This window comes from Theobroma umbraticum, unplaced genomic scaffold (assembly GCF_002168275.2).
Source record: "Theobroma umbraticum cultivar Fairchild unplaced genomic scaffold, ASM216827v3 scaffold_4.1, whole genome shotgun sequence".
NCBI lineage: Eukaryota > Viridiplantae > Streptophyta > Magnoliopsida > Malvales > Malvaceae > Theobroma > Theobroma umbraticum.
Genome location: NW_018397258.1, coordinates 1,515,462 through 1,538,970, shown reverse-complemented (window position 1 = coordinate 1,538,970; position 23,509 = coordinate 1,515,462). Strand labels below are relative to the sequence as shown.

At 37.5% G+C, this 23,509-nt stretch overlaps 5 protein-coding genes across 10 annotated transcripts; 2 read left to right on the top strand and 3 right to left on the bottom strand.

The window, feature by feature from the left end:
• Positions 1-1,783: 1,783 nt before the first annotated feature.
• On the bottom strand, positions 1,784-5,472 carry LOC110413861 (Transketolase). Its single transcript, XM_021424857.2, has 7 exons — positions 4,830-5,472; positions 4,551-4,641; positions 4,353-4,458; positions 3,982-4,264; positions 3,485-3,633; positions 3,245-3,398; positions 1,784-3,103 (listed from the first exon to the last, which is right to left on the bottom strand). The coding sequence occupies exons 1-7, from the start codon at positions 5,322-5,324 to the stop codon at positions 2,144-2,146; spliced, it is 2,238 nt and encodes a 745-aa protein (XP_021280532.1). The 5' UTR covers positions 5,325-5,472; the 3' UTR covers positions 1,784-2,143.
• Positions 5,473-7,460: 1,988 nt separating this feature from the next.
• RAD51C (RAS associated with diabetes protein 51C) lies at positions 7,461-10,143 on the bottom strand. Its single transcript, XM_021425094.2, has 9 exons — positions 10,009-10,143; positions 9,646-9,750; positions 9,180-9,302; positions 9,035-9,068; positions 8,882-8,952; positions 8,570-8,796; positions 8,302-8,433; positions 8,004-8,070; positions 7,461-7,846 (listed from the first exon to the last, which is right to left on the bottom strand). Exons 1-9 carry the CDS (start codon positions 10,118-10,120, stop codon positions 7,671-7,673), a joined length of 1,047 nt encoding a protein of 348 aa, XP_021280769.1. The 5' UTR covers positions 10,121-10,143; the 3' UTR covers positions 7,461-7,670.
• Positions 10,144-10,450: 307 nt separating this feature from the next.
• Positions 10,451-13,993, bottom strand: GCP1 (glycoprotease 1). Its single transcript, XM_021425093.1, has 13 exons — positions 13,658-13,993; positions 13,547-13,591; positions 13,377-13,451; positions 13,199-13,295; positions 12,983-13,073; positions 12,759-12,808; positions 12,161-12,351; positions 11,931-12,016; positions 11,759-11,834; positions 11,549-11,632; positions 11,321-11,435; positions 11,009-11,097; positions 10,451-10,899 (listed from the first exon to the last, which is right to left on the bottom strand). Exons 1-13 carry the CDS (start codon positions 13,931-13,933, stop codon positions 10,768-10,770), a joined length of 1,407 nt encoding a protein of 468 aa, XP_021280768.1. The 5' UTR covers positions 13,934-13,993; the 3' UTR covers positions 10,451-10,767.
• Positions 13,994-15,079: 1,086 nt separating this feature from the next.
• LOC110414400 (protein NRT1/ PTR FAMILY 7.3-like) lies at positions 15,080-17,839 on the top strand. The gene is made up of 4 exons (XM_021425571.2): positions 15,080-15,221; positions 15,951-16,168; positions 16,320-16,882; positions 16,963-17,839. The coding sequence occupies exons 1-4, from the start codon at positions 15,080-15,082 to the stop codon at positions 17,837-17,839; spliced, it is 1,800 nt and encodes a 599-aa protein (XP_021281246.2).
• Positions 17,840-19,111: 1,272 nt separating this feature from the next.
• On the top strand, positions 19,112-22,258 carry LOC110414392 (myosin-4 protein (DUF641)). Of its 6 annotated transcripts, none has more exons than XM_021425550.2 (4): positions 19,112-19,279; positions 19,457-19,519; positions 19,776-19,831; positions 20,769-22,258. In XM_021425550.2, the coding sequence occupies exon 4, from the start codon at positions 20,835-20,837 to the stop codon at positions 22,101-22,103; it is 1,269 nt and encodes a 422-aa protein (XP_021281225.1). In that variant the 5' UTR covers positions 19,112-19,279; positions 19,457-19,519; positions 19,776-19,831; positions 20,769-20,834; the 3' UTR covers positions 22,104-22,258. The 6 variants fall into 6 exon arrangements, with proteins under 6 accessions (XP_021281225.1, XP_021281224.1, XP_021281219.1 ...); XM_021425549.2 differs by having other exon boundaries at positions 19,457-19,566; XM_021425544.2 differs by lacking the exon at positions 19,457-19,519.
• Positions 22,259-23,509: the final 1,251 nt, after the last annotated feature.

Below are 23,509 nucleotides of genomic sequence, written 5' to 3'. Positions count from 1 at the left end.
AACTTAGGTCAATCATTGAGTGGTAAACGAAAGAGGCTAGATCATCCTGAATCATACCAGTCATAGATCGTGAGGACGTTGCTTGTTGCCAAAGTAGCAGGCCAAGAGAGCCCTATGCCATTCGAAGAGGTACTCTTCAACATATAAAATTCTTTGAACCGTGAAATCTGCAGCCCTTTTCGTTGAGAAACACTTGCAACAACCCGGCATTTTCCTTCGAAGTATCAACCCTCCATATGTTGCAAACCCCGCCACCATGCAAGCTGTTGAAAGTTCCTACTCTCGACCGAGGCGTTGTTGGACCTTTGCTTGATTACGGTATTGCACGTCTTCCTCATAGCGGGGAACACAAATCGGTGTATTGCCGTTTTGATTCACAATTCGAGATTCGTTTGGTATGCACTAACGGTCGGCATTGATGATTCATGGAGAGATATGGATTGTACACTTCCATGTCTCAAATATGCGAATGATACCACCCCCAGTTCCATTTGTCAGTTTGTTTGATGGAGCTTTGGGTTCTATTTGTTACAAAGGCAATATATGTAAAGTCAATTGAAGAGGAGCACTCTGTTTCTCGTAATGAAGTATATTGTTTCTTCAATGAACACCCTGATTTAGTAATTTGTTAAGGTTTGATCTTGTCTCCTCTGATCCTGTTTCATGGAATTCAAAAATCCATAGCAAGATGTCAAATCATATTGGAACCTTGTCCACTGCAATGATTAAATGCTAGTCTCCTCCTCATCCTTTTTGGAACAAAAAGCTGTGCTTCCTCATGGAGCTATGCCTTCCGAATCACACACTAATAAACCTTGAGATATATGTCAAAGTTCTGAAGCTGTATCTAAGCAGAGTAGAAGAGTTTTTGAATTACTGTTCATCGGGATTGAGGATGGCCTAAAATCGGTGTAAATTAAAAACTTAATCTTAATGGTCGGTTGGTGATATTAATTCCCATTTCTTTTAATTATTGTTGTCTCCATATGCAGGTCGAAGATTTGATGCCATCTTAAAAAATCCTTGCACCTTGCAAAATGACAATAATAAAAGAAATCTATGGTAAAATCAAAGCTGTCACTTTGTCCTTGTAGGTAAACCTTCCACCACCAAGCCAGCGGGGGTAGCTACGCTCCTGTTCCTGGAGAAAGACCACGCTGGAAATTGGAATCAGGATATACATGTTGAATATGCTGAGGTCTCTTAATGTCCAAGTCAAGCATGAGGCCACAAACCACGTTGGCAATTTGGGTCCCATGGCAATTCAGGGCAATATACAGAGAGATGTTTATTTATTTTTTAGGGTGAAAAGATATTAAAATTTGATTACGCTAGCCAATGCTTGTCAGGAAACTTTTGGTGGTAGAAGACAATGAGGATAGGCCGAGTGAGGACAGGGTCCCCAACTACCACAAACTTATCAATAGGTCAATAGCTTTCCTTCTTCCCTGGTGGATCCCAGACAAAAATTTTCTCAATTCTTGGCCTCATTGAATTGGTTAATTGGTCCCAGTCCCACCCCTAGCCTTTTTGAATGGGTTGAAACCGTTTCCCAATCTGATTCAGTTATGTTACGCATAAGTTGAGCTTCTTCTGGCTGGAACCTAACTACAATTTCAACCACCCGTCCCTTTGTTTCTTGGCAGGAACATCCCATGCCTAATTACTTGATCCATCCATTCAACATGTCAAACAAATGGATAGACATGAGCAATTCGAGGGATCGGTTACTGTAGAAAGCAAAATTATACAAACTGGGTCTTACGTCATATGGCCAAACAAGTTCGAACAATAATAAATTTTGAGGTTCTTGACCACTAATCAAAATTACAATAGTAGATAACTTCCGTTCCAGTAAAAAAAATAAAATGTAAGAGGACAAGGGTAATGCTAATTTAAAGCAACAACAAGTATTGCAAAACTCTGGGAGAAGTCCCAAGAGTAGTTACAAATTCATAAGCATACAGAAACTCTACCCACCCTTTCGCTCTATGTTGCTATTGATGAATCATAAGCAACAGAAGAAGATTTAATTCTGCTTCTTATTAAAACAAAAGAGACTGTTACGATTGGAATGGCCTCTTCATGTAATCCTTCATCCAAAACAAAAACCACAAGTTTCGCCGGAGGCTTCTAACCAAGCCTAGCATAGTTCCTTCGCTGCTGTAACAACAGCCTCTGGGGTTAAACCATATTCCTTGTATATTCTGCCTGCTGGTGCACTTGCACCAAACCGGTCAATTCCAATTGACTTTCCTTTGGATCCAACTATCTTCTCCCATCCAAACGTTGATCCAGCCTCAATACTCACCCTAGCTGATACAGCAGATGGCAAAACACTTTCCTTGTAGGCATCAGATTGCTCATCGAAGAGCTCCCAACAAACCAGGGAGACAACCCTAACAGCCTTTCCTCCATTCCTTAGTTCCTCAGCAGCTTTAGAAGCAATCTCTAGCTCAGAACCAGTTCCAATCAGAATTACATCGGGCTTGTTGCCTGAAGAATTGTCTGAAACAACGTAGCCACCCTTTTCGACTCCCTCAATGGAAGTTCCAGCAAGTTGGGGCAGCTTTTGCCGAGAGAGAGCAAGAATTGAGGGTCTCTTCCTGTTGACGACAGCAACCTTGTATGCACCAGCAGTTTCATTTCCATCAGCTGGACGGAGCATTAAAATGTTAGGCATTGCACGGAAGCTCGCCAAGTGCTCAATAGGCTGGTGGGTTGGTCCATCTTCCCCAAGACCAATGGAATCATGGGTCATAACATAGATGACTCCAGCTTCACACAAGGCAGAAATCCTGATAGCAGCTCTCATGTAGTCAGTAAAGACAAAGAAAGTAGCACAGTATGGAATCACACCAGGGCTGTGAAGGGCAATGCCATTACAGATGGCTCCCATTCCATGTTCCCTAACACCAAACCTAACATTGCGTTCCTCAGGGGTGTCCTTCTGGAAATCACCATACATTTTGAGCAAGGTCATGTTGGAAGAAGCAAGGTCTGCACTTCCACCAAGAAGACCAGGGAGTACTTTTACGAGGGCATTGAGATTTTGTTGAGAGAGATTTCTCGTAGCATCAGCTGGGCTCTCTGGAGTGTATGTCTGGAAATTGCAAACAAAAGAGGGCTCAAATAACAGTTTTACACTCCAATGTAATACAGACTGCATTAATCCTATGAAGGAGCATTATCTAAGAATTTAGGTATTACTATGTTTACTAAGGACAATCAGAGGTCTACTCACTGGAAGTGCCTTCTCCCATCCAGCTGGTAGTTCACCAGTGATGATTGTCTTGAGCTCTGCAGCTTCCTCTTTGTACTTCTTCTCATATTCAGCAAACTTGGCATTCCATTTGGCTTCAAGAGCAGCACCCTGAGGGACATGGCGACTCCAGTGCCTGCAGAAATGGCAAAAAAGTTTTGAACACCAAACCAAAATAACATCATCACATGCATACATAAAAACCTAGAATAGTCTACTTACGTTTTAACATCTTCAGGTACATGGAAAGGCTCATATGGCCATCCAAGGTTTTTCCTAGTAGCATCCACTTCCTTGGCACCCAGTGCACTGCCATGTACACTGTATGAGTTTGCCTTGTTCGGAGATCCATAACCAATGGTGGTTGTCACCTGCAAAGATCAAGAAGAAGAAGCAAGTTCAATGAAAATGACATCTTCTACCACACAGTTCTCATGAGCCTAATTCTGTCTATAAAATCAATAACAAGGTTGACTGCAATACAAAGAGAGAGAAAAGATTTTTCAATTTTCTTTATTTGGTACAAGATTTTTCAATTTTCTTCATTTGGTACAAGATATTTCAATTTTCTTTATGTGGTAAAAGATTTTTCAATTTTCAATTAAGGCATTGTTTATGCTGCTAATATCATGCAGGGCCTTTCACACATCAATGAATGAAGGCAAGCATATTACTTCCATACAAAATGTAGGAATGCAAACATGTTGAAAATATCTGACCTTGATCAAAGTAGGTTTGTCTTTAACAGCCTTTGCTTCCTTAATAGCAGCACGAATATCATCATAGCCAGTGTTTCCATTCTTGACCCAGATAACATGCCACCCAAGCCCCTCAAAACGCTTATCGACACTCTCAGTAAAGGCAATTTCAGTGTCACCATCAATGGAAATGTGGTTGTCATCATAGAAAGCTATAAGCTTCCCAAGTCCCCAGTGTCCAGCAAGCGAACAAGCTTCATTTGCAATACCCTCCATTTGACACCCATCTCCCAAAATAACATATCTACAAAAACAAAAGTCCCAATATCACTACAAGATTGAACATGAAGGCGACAAGAAAGAGAGAACTAGTGACTACTGAGTCATCATACGTGTAGTGGTCAACGATCTCATTGTCTGGCTTGTTGAATCTAGCAGCCAAGTGTTTCTCTGCAAGAGCCAACCCGACAGCATTCGCAACACCTTGACCAAGAGGACCTGCACCACATATAAGTAGATAAATTTGCTTAGTATGACATTTTTGTTGATAAAAACAAATAAAATCACTTTCGCAAAGGAGTATCACTAACCAGTTGTGACTTCAACTCCAGGTGTTTCAAAGTTCTCGGGATGTCCTGGGGTTTTGCTTCCCCACTGACGGAAACTCTTCAAATCTTCTTCCTATAACATAATCCAATAATCATAAATTTTAGTCATGTAACGCAAAAAATCAACTTTCTTTACCATACATCATCCTCAAAATATTACTGCCTAACAACTGATCAAATCGTCAACAAGACATTTAAAAGAATAAAGAACTTTACCAAATAAAGGAAGAGAGACTCAGATCCAATTTAAAAGACGCTTACCCGGACACTGTCGTAACCAGCGAGGTGAAGCAGAGCATACTGCAACATACAACCGTGACCAGCGGACAACACGAAACGGTCACGGTTGAACCAATAAGGGTTCTTCGGGTTATACCTCATGACTTCATCGTACAAAATGTGGCCCATCGGAGCACAGCCCATAGGCAACCCAGGATGGCCCGAATTCGCCTTCTCGACAGCGTCAATGGCCAGGAATCTGATCGTGTTGACCGATTTCTCCAGCAAGGAAGTCTCTGCGGCCGTGCCAATTGTCTCCACGGCGGCAGCACGGACTTGACGGTTCTGGTAGGAGCGCACGGGAAGGCGTCTACGAGAAGCGGAAGCACGTGAGGTAGTGGATTTGAGGCCAGAGAAGGTGGGGAGAGAGAGGGTGGAGAGAGAGACACGGTGGTCGGATGACTGGGTGGAGCCATGGTAAGAGATGGCGCGAGCCAAGAGGGCTTGGGATAGGGTCGGAGATGAAGTTGAGGCCATTGTTTTCTGATTGTGTGAGTGAGAGGGCGAGTTTGGTGAAGAGACAGACCCCTCTTCCCTTGATAATGTTGAAAACAGAAGGTTACTTTAATTGATATATTCGAGGGAGAGGATGCCAGAGTCAGGCAAGTTGGAGCCACCAACTCTCATTGATCTTCTCGTCTACACCAAGGGACAGATCGATTGAGCTGACCGTTAGATTCGAAGATGGCCACATCTACACCGTTTACTGTGGGTAGGAATTTGAGATTTCTTTCTCTGCCTTTCATTTCTTCCTTCCTTTTCTTTTTAATTTTTCATAAATCTTTTCCTTTTTTAAGGTTGTCGCTCACCTCCAAAAATCATGTTCCTTCAATATTTTAGTGACATTTTCGGGTCCCCTTAGCTGTTCATTTTACCATTTATTTTTTGAAAAAGTAGTTGAGTGATTAATTTTTTGGGGTTAATGATATTAATTAGATTCAGTTAAGATTTTTTTAAAAAAAGAAGTTTAATACCGAATTAACTGTTTATACAATTATTTAAAAATAAAAAATTATTATTACTGAAAATTGTGACTTTTCTATTTTTTTCATAGGAAAGCAATTATTGAATCGGCTAAGAATCCTAACTTTGAATGATGAATCCGATTAGAATTTAAATTCTTTGTTGATACATTATGAATTAGTTTATGCCTATGAGATTAGGAAACCCAGACCCAAATTGGAAGTCAAAGCCGTAAGTTTAGAAAAGCATATCTAAATGGATGCTGATAAGATTCGGAATTCAAATATCAAAAATAATACTACTTATTTTCCCGTCACCATTATTTAATACTTAAGCCGCCTCCGGGAAATAATGTTACCGATGGCTTATGAAAAGATGGCATCATCAAAAAGCAAAAGGTAGAAGGTTGTTGGGAAGTAAAATTCCGCCAAGTTCGGTGGGAGTTGGTCAAGAACATGTAACTTGCTTGGAATCTAATAACCTTGCAAAAGGTTTGATTACAACACTCAAATTTCAATTCTACGCTCATTGTTCACATTCAATCACTGTTTAATTGCAATGTAAGTTGACATCAGATCTGCACGTTCATTGGTGTATTTTTAAAATAAAAAATTATTTTTTTATAAGAAAAATTAAAAAATTAAAAATTATATTTTTTTCATATAAAAATTTATTATTGTTAAAAATATTACATCAATTGAATAATTATATCATATAATATGATATAATATTACTATTGAATTAAAGATGATTTTTCACGTGAAAAATTATATTTCTTAATAAATTGATATTTGAAAAGATCTTTTAAATTCAAAAATTATAAAATAATTGAAAAACACTCTTACGTCAAAATTTAAATACAAAAAATTATTTTTTTATATTGTAACTTAAAAAATATATCTTATAATATGAATCGTTATTCTTTTATACAATAATTATTGAAATAATATCATATTATATTTTGTAACATGTAAAGGTACCTTTTAACACATGGAGTTGTCTTCATAAAGAGTTGTATCCTTAAAAAAAAAAAAGACACTAGGAAACCTACGACTTGTTGTCAATCATTTTGACACATCAAACAAATAAAATAAAAATAAAAATTCAAAAGTAAGAAAATTATTATATTCTAACGAAAAATCCAAAAAATAATCATAAACATTTTGAATTCCCATTGTCTAATAATAATGTTCAAATTTCTTGTAATCTATTTACTACAAAAAATAAATTCTAAAACTAAACAATGTTACAACTTTCGAGTGTGTCTAACAATCTATTCTCGTAAGTGTAAAACAAAGTTAAACTTGACTTCATTGTATTTCTAAAACTATTCGCATAGTTTCTTTTATATATTGCATGATGAGAATGAAATAATTCTTAAAAATAACATCTATTAAAGACAAATCTTGAAACTAATTTTGCTTATTTCTTTTAAATTCTATCTAAATCCCATTTGCACTTAAAAGTGCATAAATACTTAGTACACTTAACCGATGTTTAAAGCATATGGCTATAAGCATCTAGCAGTCATACCATCTATGGATGGAATAGTTGCATAAGCTCTTTAATCACTCGAGACGTCATGCTGAGAATGAAGATGATATTCACCATTTTAATTTGCTAAGATTTGAAAATCGTCATGATGTCACTTAATTAATGTGTTACCTCCTACATACAACTAACTTTCTAAAAATCCCATTCTCTAACAAAAGGAGAAATATTTCACTATGAAGCACATTTTTCATTTTGAAATGAATAACAGGTGACATGACATTATACATTCAGAAGGCATGGGAGAGGCCCTTAGTTTTGTCTTTTTTATCAAGGAAGAGAAGGCTTAAATGGAAAACTGTGTATATCTTACATCATTTTGATCCGTTTACAACTTGAGGAGGAATTCCTGATCCCCCTTGGTGTAACAGAATACGCTGCTGACGCTGATCGAAGAGAAGGTGACTTGTCAATATATGCATACCGTTCATTACCATTCCAATATAAAACAATCCGATTTGTGCAAGTATGAGACCAGCTATCACCTACTCAACATGGTTATACTACACATGTTAAGCACTGTAACTATGGAAATGGACAAGAATACACAAATATGTTTGTGACTATGCATTTAGAAAATATAACAGCAAAGGCAACTAAAAGTTTAAGTGAGAGACATAGATTATTGGGAGTTAATATTACCGAGTGCAAGAGCTAATTGAAAGGAACCTTCTGAAAGCTTTGTGGTCACCTGATTCAATAAAACAACCTGCCAAAAGGAGGTACATTGGAAACTAGTAAACACACAACCAAAGGTGGAATCATTCGTGTACCTTCTGAAACACCCCAAAGATTGAAACAACATATTATAGTAACAAGCACGATAAAAAAAGAAAAATAAAACAGCATACCAAAAAGATGCATTGTGATTAGGTAGACTGAACAAGGTTTTATGGAAGAAATAATACGAATTCTACAAAGAGAACAAACTTGTTCTTACAGCCAAACTGAACTTTTTGGCCAGCTTCATCAATTTTAAAGCCATTCCACTAAGAACTCGAGTCCGAAGGGCCATGTCATCAAAATCTTGGCGGAAATGGAAGGTAACACTATCCACAACAACCACCTTCACCTGCAACAATGATGTTATATCTATTTACTGATCAATTAAAGCAGGTAATTAGTAGCACCATTAACTAAACAAGCCCCAAGACAGAAATTGCGTCAACAAAAAAGGATAGGAGCGACCATATTACTACTATACCCACATCTTTATGTTCTGAAATGAACTTGTCTAAGTAATTTATCAGGGCAATTTGCTCTGTGTAACTGCAGATGCGGAAATAAAATATGTTTCCAAGGATATCCTTTGGTTGCATTCTGATTTCACATGCTTGGAAATCCTTCCTTAAGAATCTGTTATATTCTGACATGTCTTCTATGCACGCTTCAGCAATTTGTAAAGCACGCTCAACCATAAAACTGCCTTCTGTATCTAAGTATCATATGATCACAATGTCAGGAACCTAAACCTAATGGCAAACCAGTACAGAAACTAGCAGTGGTTTTATAAAAGTTACCGATGTATATTGCCTTTCCACCAAGGCCACCAAAATCATGAGGAATTTGAACATTAACGGCAATTTGAATCCTGTAATTAGGATAGAATTAATGCCAAAATAAATCTGATGTAACGTGCAAGTAAAACCTGGATAACAAGCATCCATCCCTACCCCAGCTGTGTTTTACCAATGCCTGGGACTCCACCTATCAGAATCAGATAAAGATGACATCTTCACTAACAAAATATTACCCAATTTATATTTGCTTTAAAACAAAATTAACAATTAGTCCAAAGAAGAAGAGAGTAAGACCAACCAATTTCAGTAACTTCTTTGCAATGTATTCCACCACCCAAGATGTTGTCTAGATCTGCAGAGGACGTAGTTATGTGCACCAATGACTCCTCCTCATGGAGCATATCCCAGGCATTCTGCGCACCTGCCAAAAGATGGAATTAAATAAGAAAAAGGAAACAACGCTAACAATACAGTACTCCTCTGAAGCTATAAGAAATACAACTGACCATATAGACATAAACTAATGATTGTTTTTCCTTTTTACCGAAGGGAATTGGAGAAAAAACAATAGAGGCATAAACTAATGATTCTTTTTCCCTTTGTACCAATGGGAATCAAAGAAAGAGCAATAATAAGAAGAAATGCCAAAGGGACAGTTTCAAATTTCTATAAACATCATAACCAATGGAACCCATTACTACTTCACCAAATATAAAGAAGCTTGGCTTCACGAAAGCTCTATAGAGCAGAGAAATGATAGATACCCTCAAAAATTGAACAATTTCCACTCGACATTTCCGATCCCCCACTATGTGAATGTGATGCAACCTTCAGAATATCTAGAGCTTCACTTTCTGAAACTTTTAATTCTGTATAAGAAGAAAGACAATGTTAGGAACAATAGAAAACACTGTAGGGACACCAATTCACGTAGCAGAGAAACTTTGCAGGATCAAGTGTTGGAACGACAGATAAAATGGGGGCAAATGCAGGAGTCCTTAGGTGTTTTGCCAAGTCATTCAAGTTGGATTGGCAATAAAAACAAACAGCTGGTGGGTTTGAATTGCTAAATATAGGGAAATTCTATAAAGGGAGGTAAAGAAGAAAGCAAAGAGTTTATCTATAACCTCGAGCAAGGTCAGATGAAGAGATGGAAGAAAGTGAAGAGAGGGTAGTGTAGCCAGCTGATATTAGCTTCCCTCTTTGCGATGCTGAGACTGGCAGCCTCCATATTTCCATCTCCAGCGTCCCTCACTTTGGCGCCCGATTAAAACTTGAAAAGAGCTCTCCCTTAAGATGGACAACTTCGGTGGATCTTGTGTGGGCCTGGCGGGATTAGCCCGGCTAACCACCCACATAGTTGGTAGCCCGTAATTTCTCCTTTGGGCTCGGCCCTGGAAGAAGAGTTTTCTGTAAAAATGTTTTCTTTTTAACTCTTGAAAGCTACAATGCCAAATACCGTATAACTATCACATTTTTAATCATTTCAGGATCTTACAACCATCCTATGTACTATATTTTCCATCTTTCTTGTGTTGTATCCTACCTTCCCTGTGTTTCAGTTAAAAATTAAAAAAGTAAATTTATAGAAAAAAAATATTATCTACATGTAAATCATAAAAACTCAACAAAGATACCGTGCAAAGCTCATAAGATTTTATATCAAGTACTGAGGCAACATGCCCTTTATAATTGCTTTTGCCTGTGGCTGTCATGAATATGTTCGATGCCCTTTTCATATTCTGCACTTGAGCCACGACCTCCTTTAACCATCAGATATTTAAGCTAAATGATCATTATGACATTTAGACTATTCAAGGATCTCCATGAAGATCAACAGAATGGAGATGTAAGCTCTGAGATGCTTTTGCACGTGCACACCCTCATCATTGTTGTTGCAGGGAGGCTTGTACGAGAGATGTAAGTGATGGATGAACCCGGGCCCTTCTCAAAGAGCGAGCCTCGCTTCTGCCTGCTGCATATTCCTCCCCTAATGGCCACCTTGGCCGCAAATCATACTTGTGCAACACAAACATGAAACTTTTATACTATGAAAATTCAAGTGAAGTCAAATTATATCTGCCTATAACCATGCACAATTTATGTCATAAGATATTTCCAACATACCATGAAATCTTCTGGATCATTGGCGGGCGGTGGAGGATCATATCTTCCAACACGAAAGTTTTCGATGCCAGTCCAAGCAATCATCACACCTATTTCACATGAAAATAAAAGCATTAGTCGCCTACTTTTATATAGCACATCTAGGCAACTTCCCAAGGTTTATACCTTGGGGTTAGGCTTTTATATAGGGCGTCTGAGCATGTCTATCTATCTATCTATACATACATGCGTATAGGCACATGCACAAACTATCATATGCCTAGTTTTTTAAAATTTTATAAGGTTGACCAAAAGTTACAGAATATGACTAACCATTGTCAGTGCAAAGTTTGGGAGGGGGACAGACAAGCTGCAGACTATACTTCTTAACAATCTGATCCAATCGGGCCCTGACATATTGATTTGATGCTACACCTCCAGATACTACCTGCAAGAAGCACCATATGAACAAGGTCATCATACACCAAGTGGCAGATTAACTATAAGAAGCACTCAATACCATAAGGAGTAAATAAATTAAAAAATTGTAATTTGCATAACCAGATGCTTTATGGAAGGCTCAATCTTCAATGCCCATTTAATTGCTCGTTCACACCTTTCTTCTAGGTGTAATACTGCAACTCGCTGCAGTATAGATTTTAAGGGCTCAGAGAAAATCAAGAAATATATTTTGAGATTATCAACTTAATGTGCTGATTCTAGAATTAAGACTGTCATACAAAGAAAAAGGGAAAAGGAAAAATAGGTAACCTGAAAAGAGGCCGCAATATCAGCTCGGGAACTCCTGTCTTGTCTACTTGCGCATGAAATGGGAACCTTAGCATCACTTCAACAAATGGGTATCAAGTAGAATTCACCATGAGATAACAAAGGGGAAAAGTCAATCATCAATTATGGTAGGTAATGGCATTGGTCTACATACATATTTCTGGATGCAATTGCTAGCCTCACTTGGGTCTTTAGACCAGCATATGAGAAATTGCAATCTTTATGCTGTTTCATTGGAGTCTGAAAAAAAAAATTCATAGTGTGAAACTTAGGACGCAACTACTCAAAGCAAAGATCAAAACCAAACTTCAAAAACTTGTTAAACAGAACCATCAAAAATACATTCCAGTAAAGGTCAATACAGTTCTGAAGGGAAAGACCTACTGAGAATCTAACTGATTCTGCATCACCCTCTCGAGCAAGTTGCTCAACAGCTGGCCCACCACTCTTCCTCATATCAAGGCCAAGCCATTTTGCTGTCTTGTCAAAGGCCTCACCAATTGCATCATCTATAGTTGTCCCAAGTTGAGTGTATTGGCCAAGATCATGAGCAAGAACTAAAAGATTGTGTCCTCCTGCATGAAACACAAGTGCAATCTGCAATGCTTGTAACCCACAAAGCCACAAGAATATAGCAGGTAGTATAACTAAATTTATGATTTGTCCATGTCACGTATAATCATAGAATTTCTTAATCACATCCAAAGGAATTTCCTTTTGAATTATTGGCCAATAAATTTCAGTATTCCATAACTTATGTGAAGCGGAAAATTTTAGGTGACAAAACTTTAATTACCCTGAGTTACAAAGTACTGCAGAATAATACTTTGTAGCCCATGATGTTGTTACAGCCATTATATGTAAAGACTAGGCCATACACATCTCTCTATCTTACCCTCTGTCTCACTAACTAGTTTGCAAGCAAACATATGAATGCAATGAGTATACGAGACACATACGCCACAGAACCAGAAATTTTAACCTGATATAAGCAGTGCCATGAAAGGAAATTGCAACTCCTTTTCAATCAGCCTGGATAAAGAAGGAAGAACGTCAGGTACAGATAAACGTATGGTATTAAAAAAGCACACCATTTTTCTTGAAGTGAAACAATGTGTGGCTAATTTTTAGCATGTCATAAGTGAATGCTACTCGTTTAGCAGTGCAGACCACATTCTATTCTATAGATAGTCATTGCTTCAATACCGGGCTACTAAAGCATGAGCCTCCATGTGATGTACACTGATTATTGGTAGATTGAAGCTGCCAGCAACTCTCCTAGCTTTCTGCACACCAACTGTACAGAAATTTGCATCAAAATAGGCCATGAAGGGCAGGGTAACTTCGCCAGCAGTTTGAAGTACCGATGAAGTATGAACGATATAATCCAGTTAAAAAAAACAAATAATTATTCACATTTACCGCGAAGGCAAAGACTTAAACCAGGTCCAATAGTAACAGCAACGGCAGATAGGTCCCTTCCAGTCAAACCAGCTTTATCAAGTGCTTCTTGCACAACCTGCACTTGATAATCAAAATGTCATTTATTTTTGGATTGAAATTTCTAAAAAAAAAAAAACCTTATGTGTAGATGTGATACCTGATCAATGACTTGTGAGTGTGCTTCTTCAGCCATTTTAGGTGCAACGCCTCCATATCGAGCTAGCAAATCTGCCTTGATATGGCCAATAGTTAAAGTGAGTACAGGCATAAACTTTTTTCCTTTTTTGAAATAATGACAAACTTGCAGCTCAGAGAATAAGTACTTACCTGAGAAGACACAACTTGGCTGAGAATTTCGCCATTGCCTCTCACCTGAGATTCACCCAACGCATTAAAATTTAAAAAAATACCCGTAAAGGAAAAGAAAATGGTACTTACGACAGCCGCTGCTGTGTCATCGCAACTCGTTTCGATGCCCAGAACAACCAAATCATCATGAAAGGGTTTGGGCGAAACGGAACTTCTCGAAGTGGAGAAATGAGTTGTTAAAGAATTGAGTGAAGAAAGGCGAGGAGAATTCAAGGATCTTGCTCGCTGTTGCTTGTGGGATTTTAGTAAATTGAGAGATTTAAATGCGAAGGGAATTATTATTAAAGATTTCGGGACTAAATTTAGGCGGGAAAATGTTGAAGGTAGTGTTAACAGTGAAGTCATGTTACCAGAACGAGAGAGATGAAGGGCGAAGAAGACAGCTGTTTAGCCAGTTAGAGAAGAGATTACGAACGAACGATGATTCAAGAAGGAAGCGATCGTTTCGTTACTCCGTTATGTATCAAACGACACCGCATTCCAGGTTTTTTGGGCTAAAACGACGTCGTCGTCGCTCTAAGACATCTGCTCGTTCAATATATTAACATATTAATAATAACAAAAAGAAAGAAATAAGAAAAAAAAAAGAAGAACATAATTATTGACCTTTTTAAATTAATTAGTGGGAGGGAAATGCCAGACTATAATTTGTACAAATAGATTTCTTTTTTCAAGTAATAAGTAAGAATGGAATTATTGAATCATAACTAAGCTTTTCCAATGCAATATAATGAACTCACATAAAGTGAGATTTTCATTTTGCATACATGAATTAATAAAGAGCATTTAAGTATCACCCCTTTCCAAGAAGAAAAAAACTAAATTAATTGTTCTTAAATGCTTGAATTTAATGAATTATTACAACTTTAGCGTCTACATTTATTATTTGTATGACTTCTTATCTGTAAATCTTGGTTTCCAGCCATTTATAAAAATTAAGCAGCCTATTTAAGTTTATGTGTTGAGATACTAACTGTGTGTGGAACAATAAAAGTGAAGTTCTGACTACAAATCTTAGATAAAACAAAACTTTAAAAGGAAATGCGTGACAAGGAAAGCAAATCCAATCAGTTCCAGTTGTCAAACCTTGAATGCAGAGCATCCTGACAGGAAATCTGGAGTGAACGGTAAACATTGTCCTGCGCCTTGTGCCATGTTTTCATGCAACAATGGTCATGCCAAACCAGCAAGGTCAGGAAAAAGGAATTGTCATTTAATACGGATGCAACCTTTACTTATCTACTCAAAACTCTATTAAATATTCATATCCTCTTCATTTTTCTGCTTGCATGTCCTACCAGGATATGGAGACAAGGCAACAATCCTGTTCTGCTTCTTCAGTTAGCTATGTTATTGAGGTAAGTAGGTAACAGTTTTCTGTTTCGCTGTTTTATCGTGCTTTTGTTGATCTGAGTACGACTTCCTCTGTTCTGGGTTTTTTTTTCTTTTCTTTTCTCTGTTTCTTTCTTCTACTCTTGGGTTGCATGGATGATGGTTGGGCCCGATCAGTCAAATGAAGAAAGAAAGAGAACTGATGAGAATGCGTGCACGAAAGATGGATCGCTTGATCGCCATGGCAAGCCAGCCATGAAGGGGAGAACTGGAGGATGGAGATGTGCAATGTTAATACTAGGTAAGAAACAAATGAAAAACTGTGAAGTATAAATAAGGATTCCGCAGTTCAGACTCGGATTTAATAAATATCCATTTAATTGAATATATCAACTTCACAGTTAATGCTAGTTTTGTCACTCCACAGATATGTGTTGCAGCAAATGATAAGTATCAAGAAATGAAGTGAAACTTTGCCACTGAGAATCTGGGATGTTTTTTGTGTGATTAGCTGATAAATCAGGAGAATTTACAATCTATCTCTGATAAGACACTCTCACAATTAGAACTTAGGTGGTTTGACGTTTAGAGGCTTGTTCGGTTATTGTCAACTGCCATAGTGATTTTTGGGTTAGCCGTAGTTTTGATGTAGTAAAGGTTCTCTGCGCTTATACCTTTCTCTGCACAGCACAGGTCTTAAGATAAGAGTAAGGGAGCTTTCTTTTGTTTTTTGCTCAGCTTAGGGAGGAAACTGCTCCCATTTTCGTCAGGCAGTGCTGCTGCTTTTTTGTACTTTCATTATGCACAGGCCTCTTTATTATGCCAGCAAAAGTCTTTAGCAAAGTGCAGAAGACTTTAGATGGCATGAAGACTTGATGCTAATAAAACAACTTTTCAAAAAAAAAAAAACAATTAGAACTTAATATTGACCATATGCACCATAAAACCAAGGAGATTCTGTTATTTTATCTTGACCACTTCTGAGTTACAATGCTCACATAATTGGGTTTTATGTACTGTTGCCTAACAGTGAATCAAGGACTTGTTACGCTTGCATTTGCTGCAGTGGAGGTGAATTTGGTTCTGTTTTCGAAGTCTGTTCTAAGGCACACTAATGCAGAGGCAGCAGACACATTTAGCAGATGGATGGGAACTGTTTATCTTTTCTCTTTTATGGGTGCTTTTCTAAGTGATTCCTACTTGGGAAGATACCTGACATGTGTCACATTTCAGGTTCTCTACCTTATTGTAAGCAACCTTCACAGGTTTATTGTTTCCATTTCTGTTTTCTTTGACAAAACCACCTATTTTTGAATCTAAGCCAGTTTATGAGCATATTAACAGCCTTATTATGCAGACATTCAACAGTTTTTAATTGTTTTTCCTTGTTTTTGCACAGGGGTTGGTATCACTATCCTTGGTGACGCAATTGTTTCTACTAAAACCTCAAGGTTGTGGCAAACAGGGACAGTTATGTGAACCTCATTCTCCAGCTGAAATTGCAATATTTTATGTAGCAATCTATCTAATTGCTTTAGGCAATGGAGCCCCTGAACCTGCACTTGCTGCATTTGGAGCTGACCAGTTCGACGAGGAGGATGATGAAGAAAACCAATCAAAGAACTCATTTTATAGTTATTTTTATGTGGCCTTAAACCTGGGATCCTTGGTTGCTGAGACTGTATTGGTATATATACAGAACATTGGCAACTGGATCCTGGGGTTCTGGATATGTGCCACTTGTGCAATGGTAGCTTTTTCGTTGCTATTGTGTGGGAGTTTTAGGTACAGACACTTCAGGACTGTTGGAAACCCCATCTCCAAGTTCTGTCAGGTGATAGTAGCTTCCATGAGGAAAATAAACCTTCAAGTACCCTCAGATGGGGAAGGGCTTTATGAAGTTCAAAGAAAGGAAGACAAAAATAGTGGTGTCAGAAGAATTCTTCACACTGATGCCTTCAAGTAAGGGTTTTGTTTGAACATCTTGTGTGGTTTTTCAGTTAGGTTCTTAATGTAATGTGTAATTCTGTTTTGAATGGCAGATTTCTTGATCGAGCTGCCATTATCACCCCACAAGACATTTTCTTGCTAACAAACAAGGGTGAAACAGCAAATCCATGGTATCTTTGCACCATCACACAAGTTGAAGAAGTGAAGTGCATACTAAGATTACTTCCAATATGGCTCTGCTCCATTTTATCCTCTGTAGTGTTCATACAAATGCTTTCCCTCTTTGTCGAGCAAGGAGCTGCCATGGAAACAACAATCTGGAACTTTCACATCCCTCCAGCCAGTATGTTTGCATTTGACATCGTAAGCACATCTGCTTTCATTCTATTGTACGACAAACTCATGGTTCCTTTATACGTCAGACTCACAAAAAGAGAGCCTAAGCCTCCATCCGAGCTACAAAGAATAGGGATCGGTATAGCCATCGCCATGGTGTCCATGATAATTGCAGGCATCGTTGAGCAACAAAGACTAAAATATGCTAACCACAATGGTGAAGAGACAAGTGCTTTAAGCATTTTCTGGCAGACTCCACAGTATGTGCTCGTGGGAGTGTCTGAGGCATTGATATATGTTGCCCAAATGGAATTTTTTGCATCCCAAACACCAGATGGATTGAAAAGTTTGGGAATTGGGTTGTCCATGTACTCTTCAGCCATGGGTAGTTACATATGTAGCATAGTTTTGGCAGCAGTGATGGCAATTACATCAAAGAATGGGAAGCCTGGTTGGGTTCCACCGGATCTGAATGCTGGACATTTGGATAGATACTTCTTTTTGTTAGCTGCATTGGCTGCACTTAACTTGGCCCTTTTTGTTGCTTGCGCTAAGCGGTATAATCCCACATCTTTTGAAAAGAGAGCTGAAGAGGTAGAAATGGAGGCTAGAGATCAAGCCAGTGAAGCTTGAGCTGTTTTCTGTTTTTGGCCAAAGTTCTGTTTCCTGTTCCAAAAGAAGGATTTATGTGACATCGGTCAAAATAGCTTTATGCTTATAAAAGAAGTTTCCAATATACTACTGATATACATTTAGTACTATTTTTTGAGCATATATACATTAATATCTATAAATTTTTTAAAAAAATAATAAAAAAAAATAAGTGCAATATCATCCTCATAATGTTTTTTCAAAATAACTAGAGATAAATGTATACGTTGCACACGACTCGTCCAACTTATAACTCTCAAGATGCAGCTCACTCATTAAACACGTCACAGCTCTCCTCCTCTAAGGTCCACATGACAAATTTTAAGAGTTCCATTGGAAGCCTTGTTTAAACTTCATAACTCCTCCTAAAGCTTCCATGTGGCCAAGTGTGGAAGTCCCCGTTGAGACTTCCTTTTATATATAGTACAAATATATACATGCCATGAGATCATTATAGAAAATTAATCTATTGTTGAGCAAAGTCACCATTAAATATTTAAATTTTCTCATTTATTTATTCGATATAAGATTATGTAATATTATTTCTCATTCGATTACATGATGCTTTCGTTGTGAGTCAAGTCACCCTTCATACTTTACCTTATTAGAGCACTTGGCATAATATCAAATTTGGGTTTACATTTATAAACCTATAACCTTTTCTTTATTTATCTGATGTAAAATTTTGTAACATATTTACATACTATATAACTAAATACATTAATTTATGATACCTTACGTATTCTAAAATTTTAAACTTGTATTTTGACAATGAGAGTGAAATAGTTTAATGATAAAATAATTTTAAAAAAAATTGTATTCTATTGATCTCAATATATAATTGTTCAATCTTTGTTTTTCATTTAAATTTTTTTTTTACATGCATAATTTTTAATTTATTTTTAATAGTATTAAATTTTATTTGTTTATTTTTATACAAATCATTAAACATCAATATTATCTTGCCCAAAAAAAATAAAGAACATAAATATTAGAAAAAAAAATGTATGATAGATCAAAGGGTTTTCTTAATTTTCATATTATGTCAAAAGTGAATATTCATTCAACAGAGAGATTATTGAATTTTTATTTCTTAAAAAACCAAAGGTACTAGTATTTCTAAATATCTTTTTTCTATTAATGGTAAAAAAAGGTGTTTAAACAGTTAAGCTGGATAACAGAAACAGTACAAACAATAAAAAAATAAATAAATAGTGACCTCATCATAGGGCTTGCTTTGTCTTGTCTGGTGGACCGTGGACCTACGACCAGAGACCACTTTACCAAAGTTTCCCCATTCGAAGCTTGCTTCGCTTTGGCTGTCCTCTTTATTTTGTCCGAAAATATTCCCCATTTCGTCCGGCGAAATCTCCGGTCGGGTAAATTTCCTCTTCCACGCCTGTTTGTTCCCGAGAAAGCTGGGTAAATACACGAGCAAACCAAGATTTTATCGCGTAAACTGTGGTCATTTTAGGTCTTATAGTACTGTACCATCTTAGATTTGAAGTTTCAATTTCTTGCATTTTTCTCTTTAAAGTAAGGGCATTTAACATTAATATTTATGTTGTTACTGTTTTGATTTGCTGGAATCTTGTTTAGCTGAAGAGTTTGCCGATTAACAACGTGTTATTTACCCTCCCAAATGATGCATCGTTGCTTGATGTATGTGATCATGCATCGGATTCGTATTAGCTATTGAAGAATTCTGAGTGGGCCTCTGATTCTTTATGATTAATTGTTCAAAATCTTATTATTTTTTTTCTAAAGCTGAGGTCTGTGCCTATGAGATGGACTTAAATGAAGAAGGACGGACTTATTTTTTGCTGAAAAAAGTTTTTTTTATAATAATTTATTGCTATTGTTTTAATCTATCATTTTACAGAAAAGATTTTTAATTTATTTATTACTATTGTTTCAGGTTGAAGGTATTATGTTTGCTGGTTATATCCTGACGAGGGCTCGTGATCTTTTCAGGTACCCTCAGGTCCTGTCATTTCTGTTATACATGGCACAGTAATACTTGTTCTTGTGAGGCTGTTTCATGTATTTTGGTCCTTTATCCAGTGTTGTTCTTTGATTTCCTATTGTTTCTATCTGCAATGACATTATATAAAGATGTCTTCATAGTCAAGTGTTCTGAAATGTGTACATTATCATATTTTGTGATCATGATGTATTACCGCCTTTTATTGTCATCCATCGTACATGGATCTCCCTCTCCTCTATTAATCTAGCGGTTTTAATGCTGTGTGTTTTGGATGTACTATGTCTCGACATGCTATTACATAAGAGCAGCCCTGGTTTAGTTGCTGCCTTGTTTCTCCATTTCTCACTGTTTGAAAACTATTTTAGTGGCTTCTTTTCCTCTCTTTATTGGGCATTGTTCTTGATTTAAAAGATAGATGTTAGTCTTAGAACTTTGTCCTTAGTTTTGCAAAGCTTTGGCAATTAGTTGTACCGGAAACTCCTGTTTATGATGAATATTGGCTTTCAATAACCAGAGTGTGTGTCAGATGGCCCAGCCCAGCCATGCAATTTCAACAGCATTTTGAGCCTATATTGTGTCTGAGATATATCCTAAAAAAGTGGGAAACTCATTCTTCTGTTGTTTATAATTTCCAAGACCAATGAAGTGATTATGTGGATAGACCAGAAGTTAGAATTGGAACTATGCACCTTGTTGAATTTATAAAGTATAGAGATTGTTGGAGATTTGTATATTGCATCCAGATTTAATGCTCATACAGATTTTAATAATGGCTAGAATAAGAGAGCATGCTGAAAGCCAGGTGTTTTTATATACTTAATTTCATGTTAATGTTTTCGTGCAATATACCTTAAAAGGTGCATAAGGTTTACTTCCCTTCTAATACCTGGCAGATGCCATTAATAAAGTCGTCGAAACTTGCAGGTGTTCTGGTAGCAGTATTTTCTCTGAAAGATTCCATTTCAAGTATCCCCTGGGTTGGTAACAGCTATGCTACCGACGGGGGCAAAAGATACTCAACTCCGTGACAGCAATAACCAAAAAGTCCACCCTCAACCTATGGAAGACAACACGAACCAGAATCCAGAAGCTTTGGAAGCTCTGATAACTAAATTATTTACGAACATCTCCTCTCTCAAGTCAGCTTATATTCAGCTCCAAACTGCTCATACTCCCTATGACCCTGAAAAAATCCAAGCTGCTGATAAGCTTGTAATTTCTGAGCTGAAGAATCTATCTGAACTTAAGCACTTCTACAGAGAAAACAACCCCAAGCCAGTGTGCGTTTCTCCTCAGGATTCTCGCTTAGCTGCAGAGATCCAAGAGCAGCAGAGCCTGCTGAAAACCTATGAAGTTATGGTAAAAAAATTCCAGTCTGAAATTCAGAATAAGGATTCTGAGATTCATCAATTGCAGCAGCTAATTGAAGAGGCAAACCAGAAGAGAGTGAAACTGGAAAAGAATATAAAGCTTAGGGGCTTGTCTATGAAGGAATCTGAAGGGTCAGGAGAAGAAAATGGATTCTTTCCTGTGGATTTGACCCCTGAGCTCTTCACATCAGCTGTTGAATCCGCTTTCAAAGCTATTCATGATTTCTCAAAACCATTGATCAACATGATGAAAGCTGCTGGCTGGGACCTTGATGCTGCCGCGGACTCAATTGAGCCCAATGTTGTTTATGCCAAGAGAGCTCACAAAAAATATGCTTTCGAGTCCCACATATGCCAGAGGATGTTCAGTGGGTTTCAACAGGAGAATTTCTCCATTAAATTAGATAATCTTACAGTCACTAAAGAGAGCTTCTTCCACCAATATCTGGCTTTGAGGGAGATGGATCCTTTGGACATGTTGGGCCAGAATCCTGATTCCATATTTGGGAAGTTTTGCCGGAGCAAGTACCTAGTGGTTGTTCATCCAAAGATGGAAGCTTCGTTCTTTGGAAATTTAGACCAGCGGAATTATGTAATGGGGGGTGGGCATCCTAGGACTCCATTTTACCAAGCCTTTCTAAAATTGGCTAAATCTATTTGGCTTTTGCACAGGCTAGCTTATTCATTCGACCCTATTGTGAAAGTGTTTCAAGTTAAAAGGGGAAGTGAATTCTCAGAGGTTTATATGGAAAGTGTAGTGAAGAATTTGATAATGGATGAAAATGATCAGAAGCCTAAGGTTGGGCTAATGGTAATGCCTGGCTTTTGGATTGGTGGCAGTGTCATTCAGAGCCGAGTTTATCTTTCTGGCATGAAGGTTAACGAGTAATTACCAGCACTTCGAAAACCTTTGTTCCAATATGGAGTATTTATATATATATATAGTGTGCTGTTTTTCTTTGTGCTGTATTGTTATTGCTGTACTTTGGTAATTGTAGTAATTGTATCAAGATATAAGGAGCTCTTCATTTTTTTTCTGACCAATTTCCTGTACGTGTTTGCTCTGCATGGCATAACCGCACTCATGCCTTTGATTGCGTAAGAGAATGCAACATCTTGTCCATGATTTGAGCAATCATCCATATCTTTGTTTTTGCACATGGTTTCCTTAGATTACTGCATGGTAAATCTCAGGAAGAAGTCATGACTTTGAAGGCAATTAAATTATTCATCATAAAGCTTCTGTGATCTTCACTGTCTCCATTTCAGGTTTAATACTACTATTTTTTGTTGTATGTGACTGGATAGCTATAAGATATCTACGAGCAGCCATTTTTTATTGCAGATAATTGTTTAGGGAATGAGCGGCCATTTTTTGTATAATGTTAGACCTAATCCATCTTTCTTTCCCCCTTTTGTTGGACAATAAGCCTTGTCAAGTTTTGCCTTGTAAACCCCATAGTACGCATTGAAATTTGTTGAAACTTGAAAGTAAGTCTCATTCCCTAAATAAAGAACAGTTCACAAAATCAAAGCAGATATTCTTGGTCCATTTCAGGCTTAAATTAGTAGCACGTGTAACCAGAGGCCATGTTGACCGTGGGTAATAGGCTGATAAACGTTACAGATATTCACACTGAGTATAGTGATACAGGATATCGATTAAAATATATTCCAAGATTCATCCTGTAGGAAAGCTACACCTTTGATAGATTAGTTTTGATTTTGCGGAGAAACCACTCAATCACATGATTTTAGAGGTGTCCCCACTTGCCTATAAATCCCTGGGTCCCTTAAACGAAGGATCATGTTGCAGTCGGCCGTGGGCATCGCCGGTTCTCCTCAGTCCTCAGCCCCATGGTTCTTATAAAAAGTAGTCCTTTATGGTCAAAAGGGCTACCGCGATCCGTCCTTTTTGCTCAATCAAACCACCTAAAGCAACCAAATGGACTCACTTCGTCTTGTAGTCAGAAATATTTATGAACCCAAGAAAGTCAGAACGACATTTTGCACGTGCTCTTGTTCCATAACATGTTACAAAACATTGTAAGGTCAAATTGGGATTATCTTTGTACTTAAATTTTGTTATTACATTGTCTTAGTTCTACGAAGCTCTAAACAATGCGCGCTCAGCGGCAGTTTTAACATAAGCTGAAAGACAATTATTCATAAAATATTCTTATCTTATTCTGCTTCCTTCGCTACCTCGTTACACAATTATTTGATCTCAATTCACGTAAATTGCAAGCCAGCAAGCTTAGCATGTGACAAGCGCTCTCTTGTCTTCTATATATA

Bases quoted from the DNA above. Each gene is read 5' to 3' on its own strand.
- LOC110413861 (XM_021424857.2), bottom strand. From the start codon at position 5,324: ATGGCCTCAACTTCATCTCCGACCCTATCCCAAGCCCTCTTGGCTCGC. The intron at 3,399-3,484 runs GTAAGTAGACTA...CCATTTCTGCAG, and splicing joins GTACCTGAAGATGTTAAAAC to GCACTGGAGTCGCCATGTCC. The intron at 3,104-3,244 runs GTGAGTAGACCT...TGCAATTTCCAG, and splicing joins GATGGGAGAAGGCACTTCCA to ACATACACTCCAGAGAGCCC.
- GCP1 (XM_021425093.1), bottom strand. From the start codon at position 13,933: ATGACTTCACTGTTAACACTACCTTCAACATTTTCCCGCCTAAATTTA. The intron at 13,074-13,198 runs GTAAATGTGAAT...ATTTCTGTACAG, and splicing joins TTTAAGTCTTTGCCTTCGCG to TTGGTGTGCAGAAAGCTAGG. The intron at 12,017-12,160 runs GTAGGTCTTTCC...TTTTTTTTTCAG, and splicing joins CAGAATCAGTTAGATTCTCA to ACTCCAATGAAACAGCATAA.
- LOC110414400 (XM_021425571.2), top strand. From the start codon at position 15,080: ATGGTTGGGCCCGATCAGTCAAATGAAGAAAGAAAGAGAACTGATGAG. The intron at 16,169-16,319 runs GTAAGCAACCTT...GTTTTTGCACAG, and splicing joins TTCAGGTTCTCTACCTTATT to GGGTTGGTATCACTATCCTT. The intron at 16,883-16,962 runs GTAAGGGTTTTG...TTTGAATGGCAG, and splicing joins CTTCACACTGATGCCTTCAA to ATTTCTTGATCGAGCTGCCA.
- LOC110414392 (XM_021425544.2), top strand. From the start codon at position 20,835: ATGCTACCGACGGGGGCAAAAGATACTCAACTCCGTGACAGCAATAAC.
- RAD51C (XM_021425094.2), bottom strand. From the start codon at position 10,120: ATGGAAATATGGAGGCTGCCAGTCTCAGCATCGCAAAGAGGGAAGCTA. The intron at 9,303-9,645 runs GTATCTATCATT...ATCTTTTGGCAG, and splicing joins AAATTGTTCAATTTTTGAGG to GTGCGCAGAATGCCTGGGAT. The intron at 8,071-8,301 runs GTAAGAACAAGT...TCCTTTTGGCAG, and splicing joins CCAAAAAGTTCAGTTTGGCT to GTTGTTTTATTGAATCAGGT.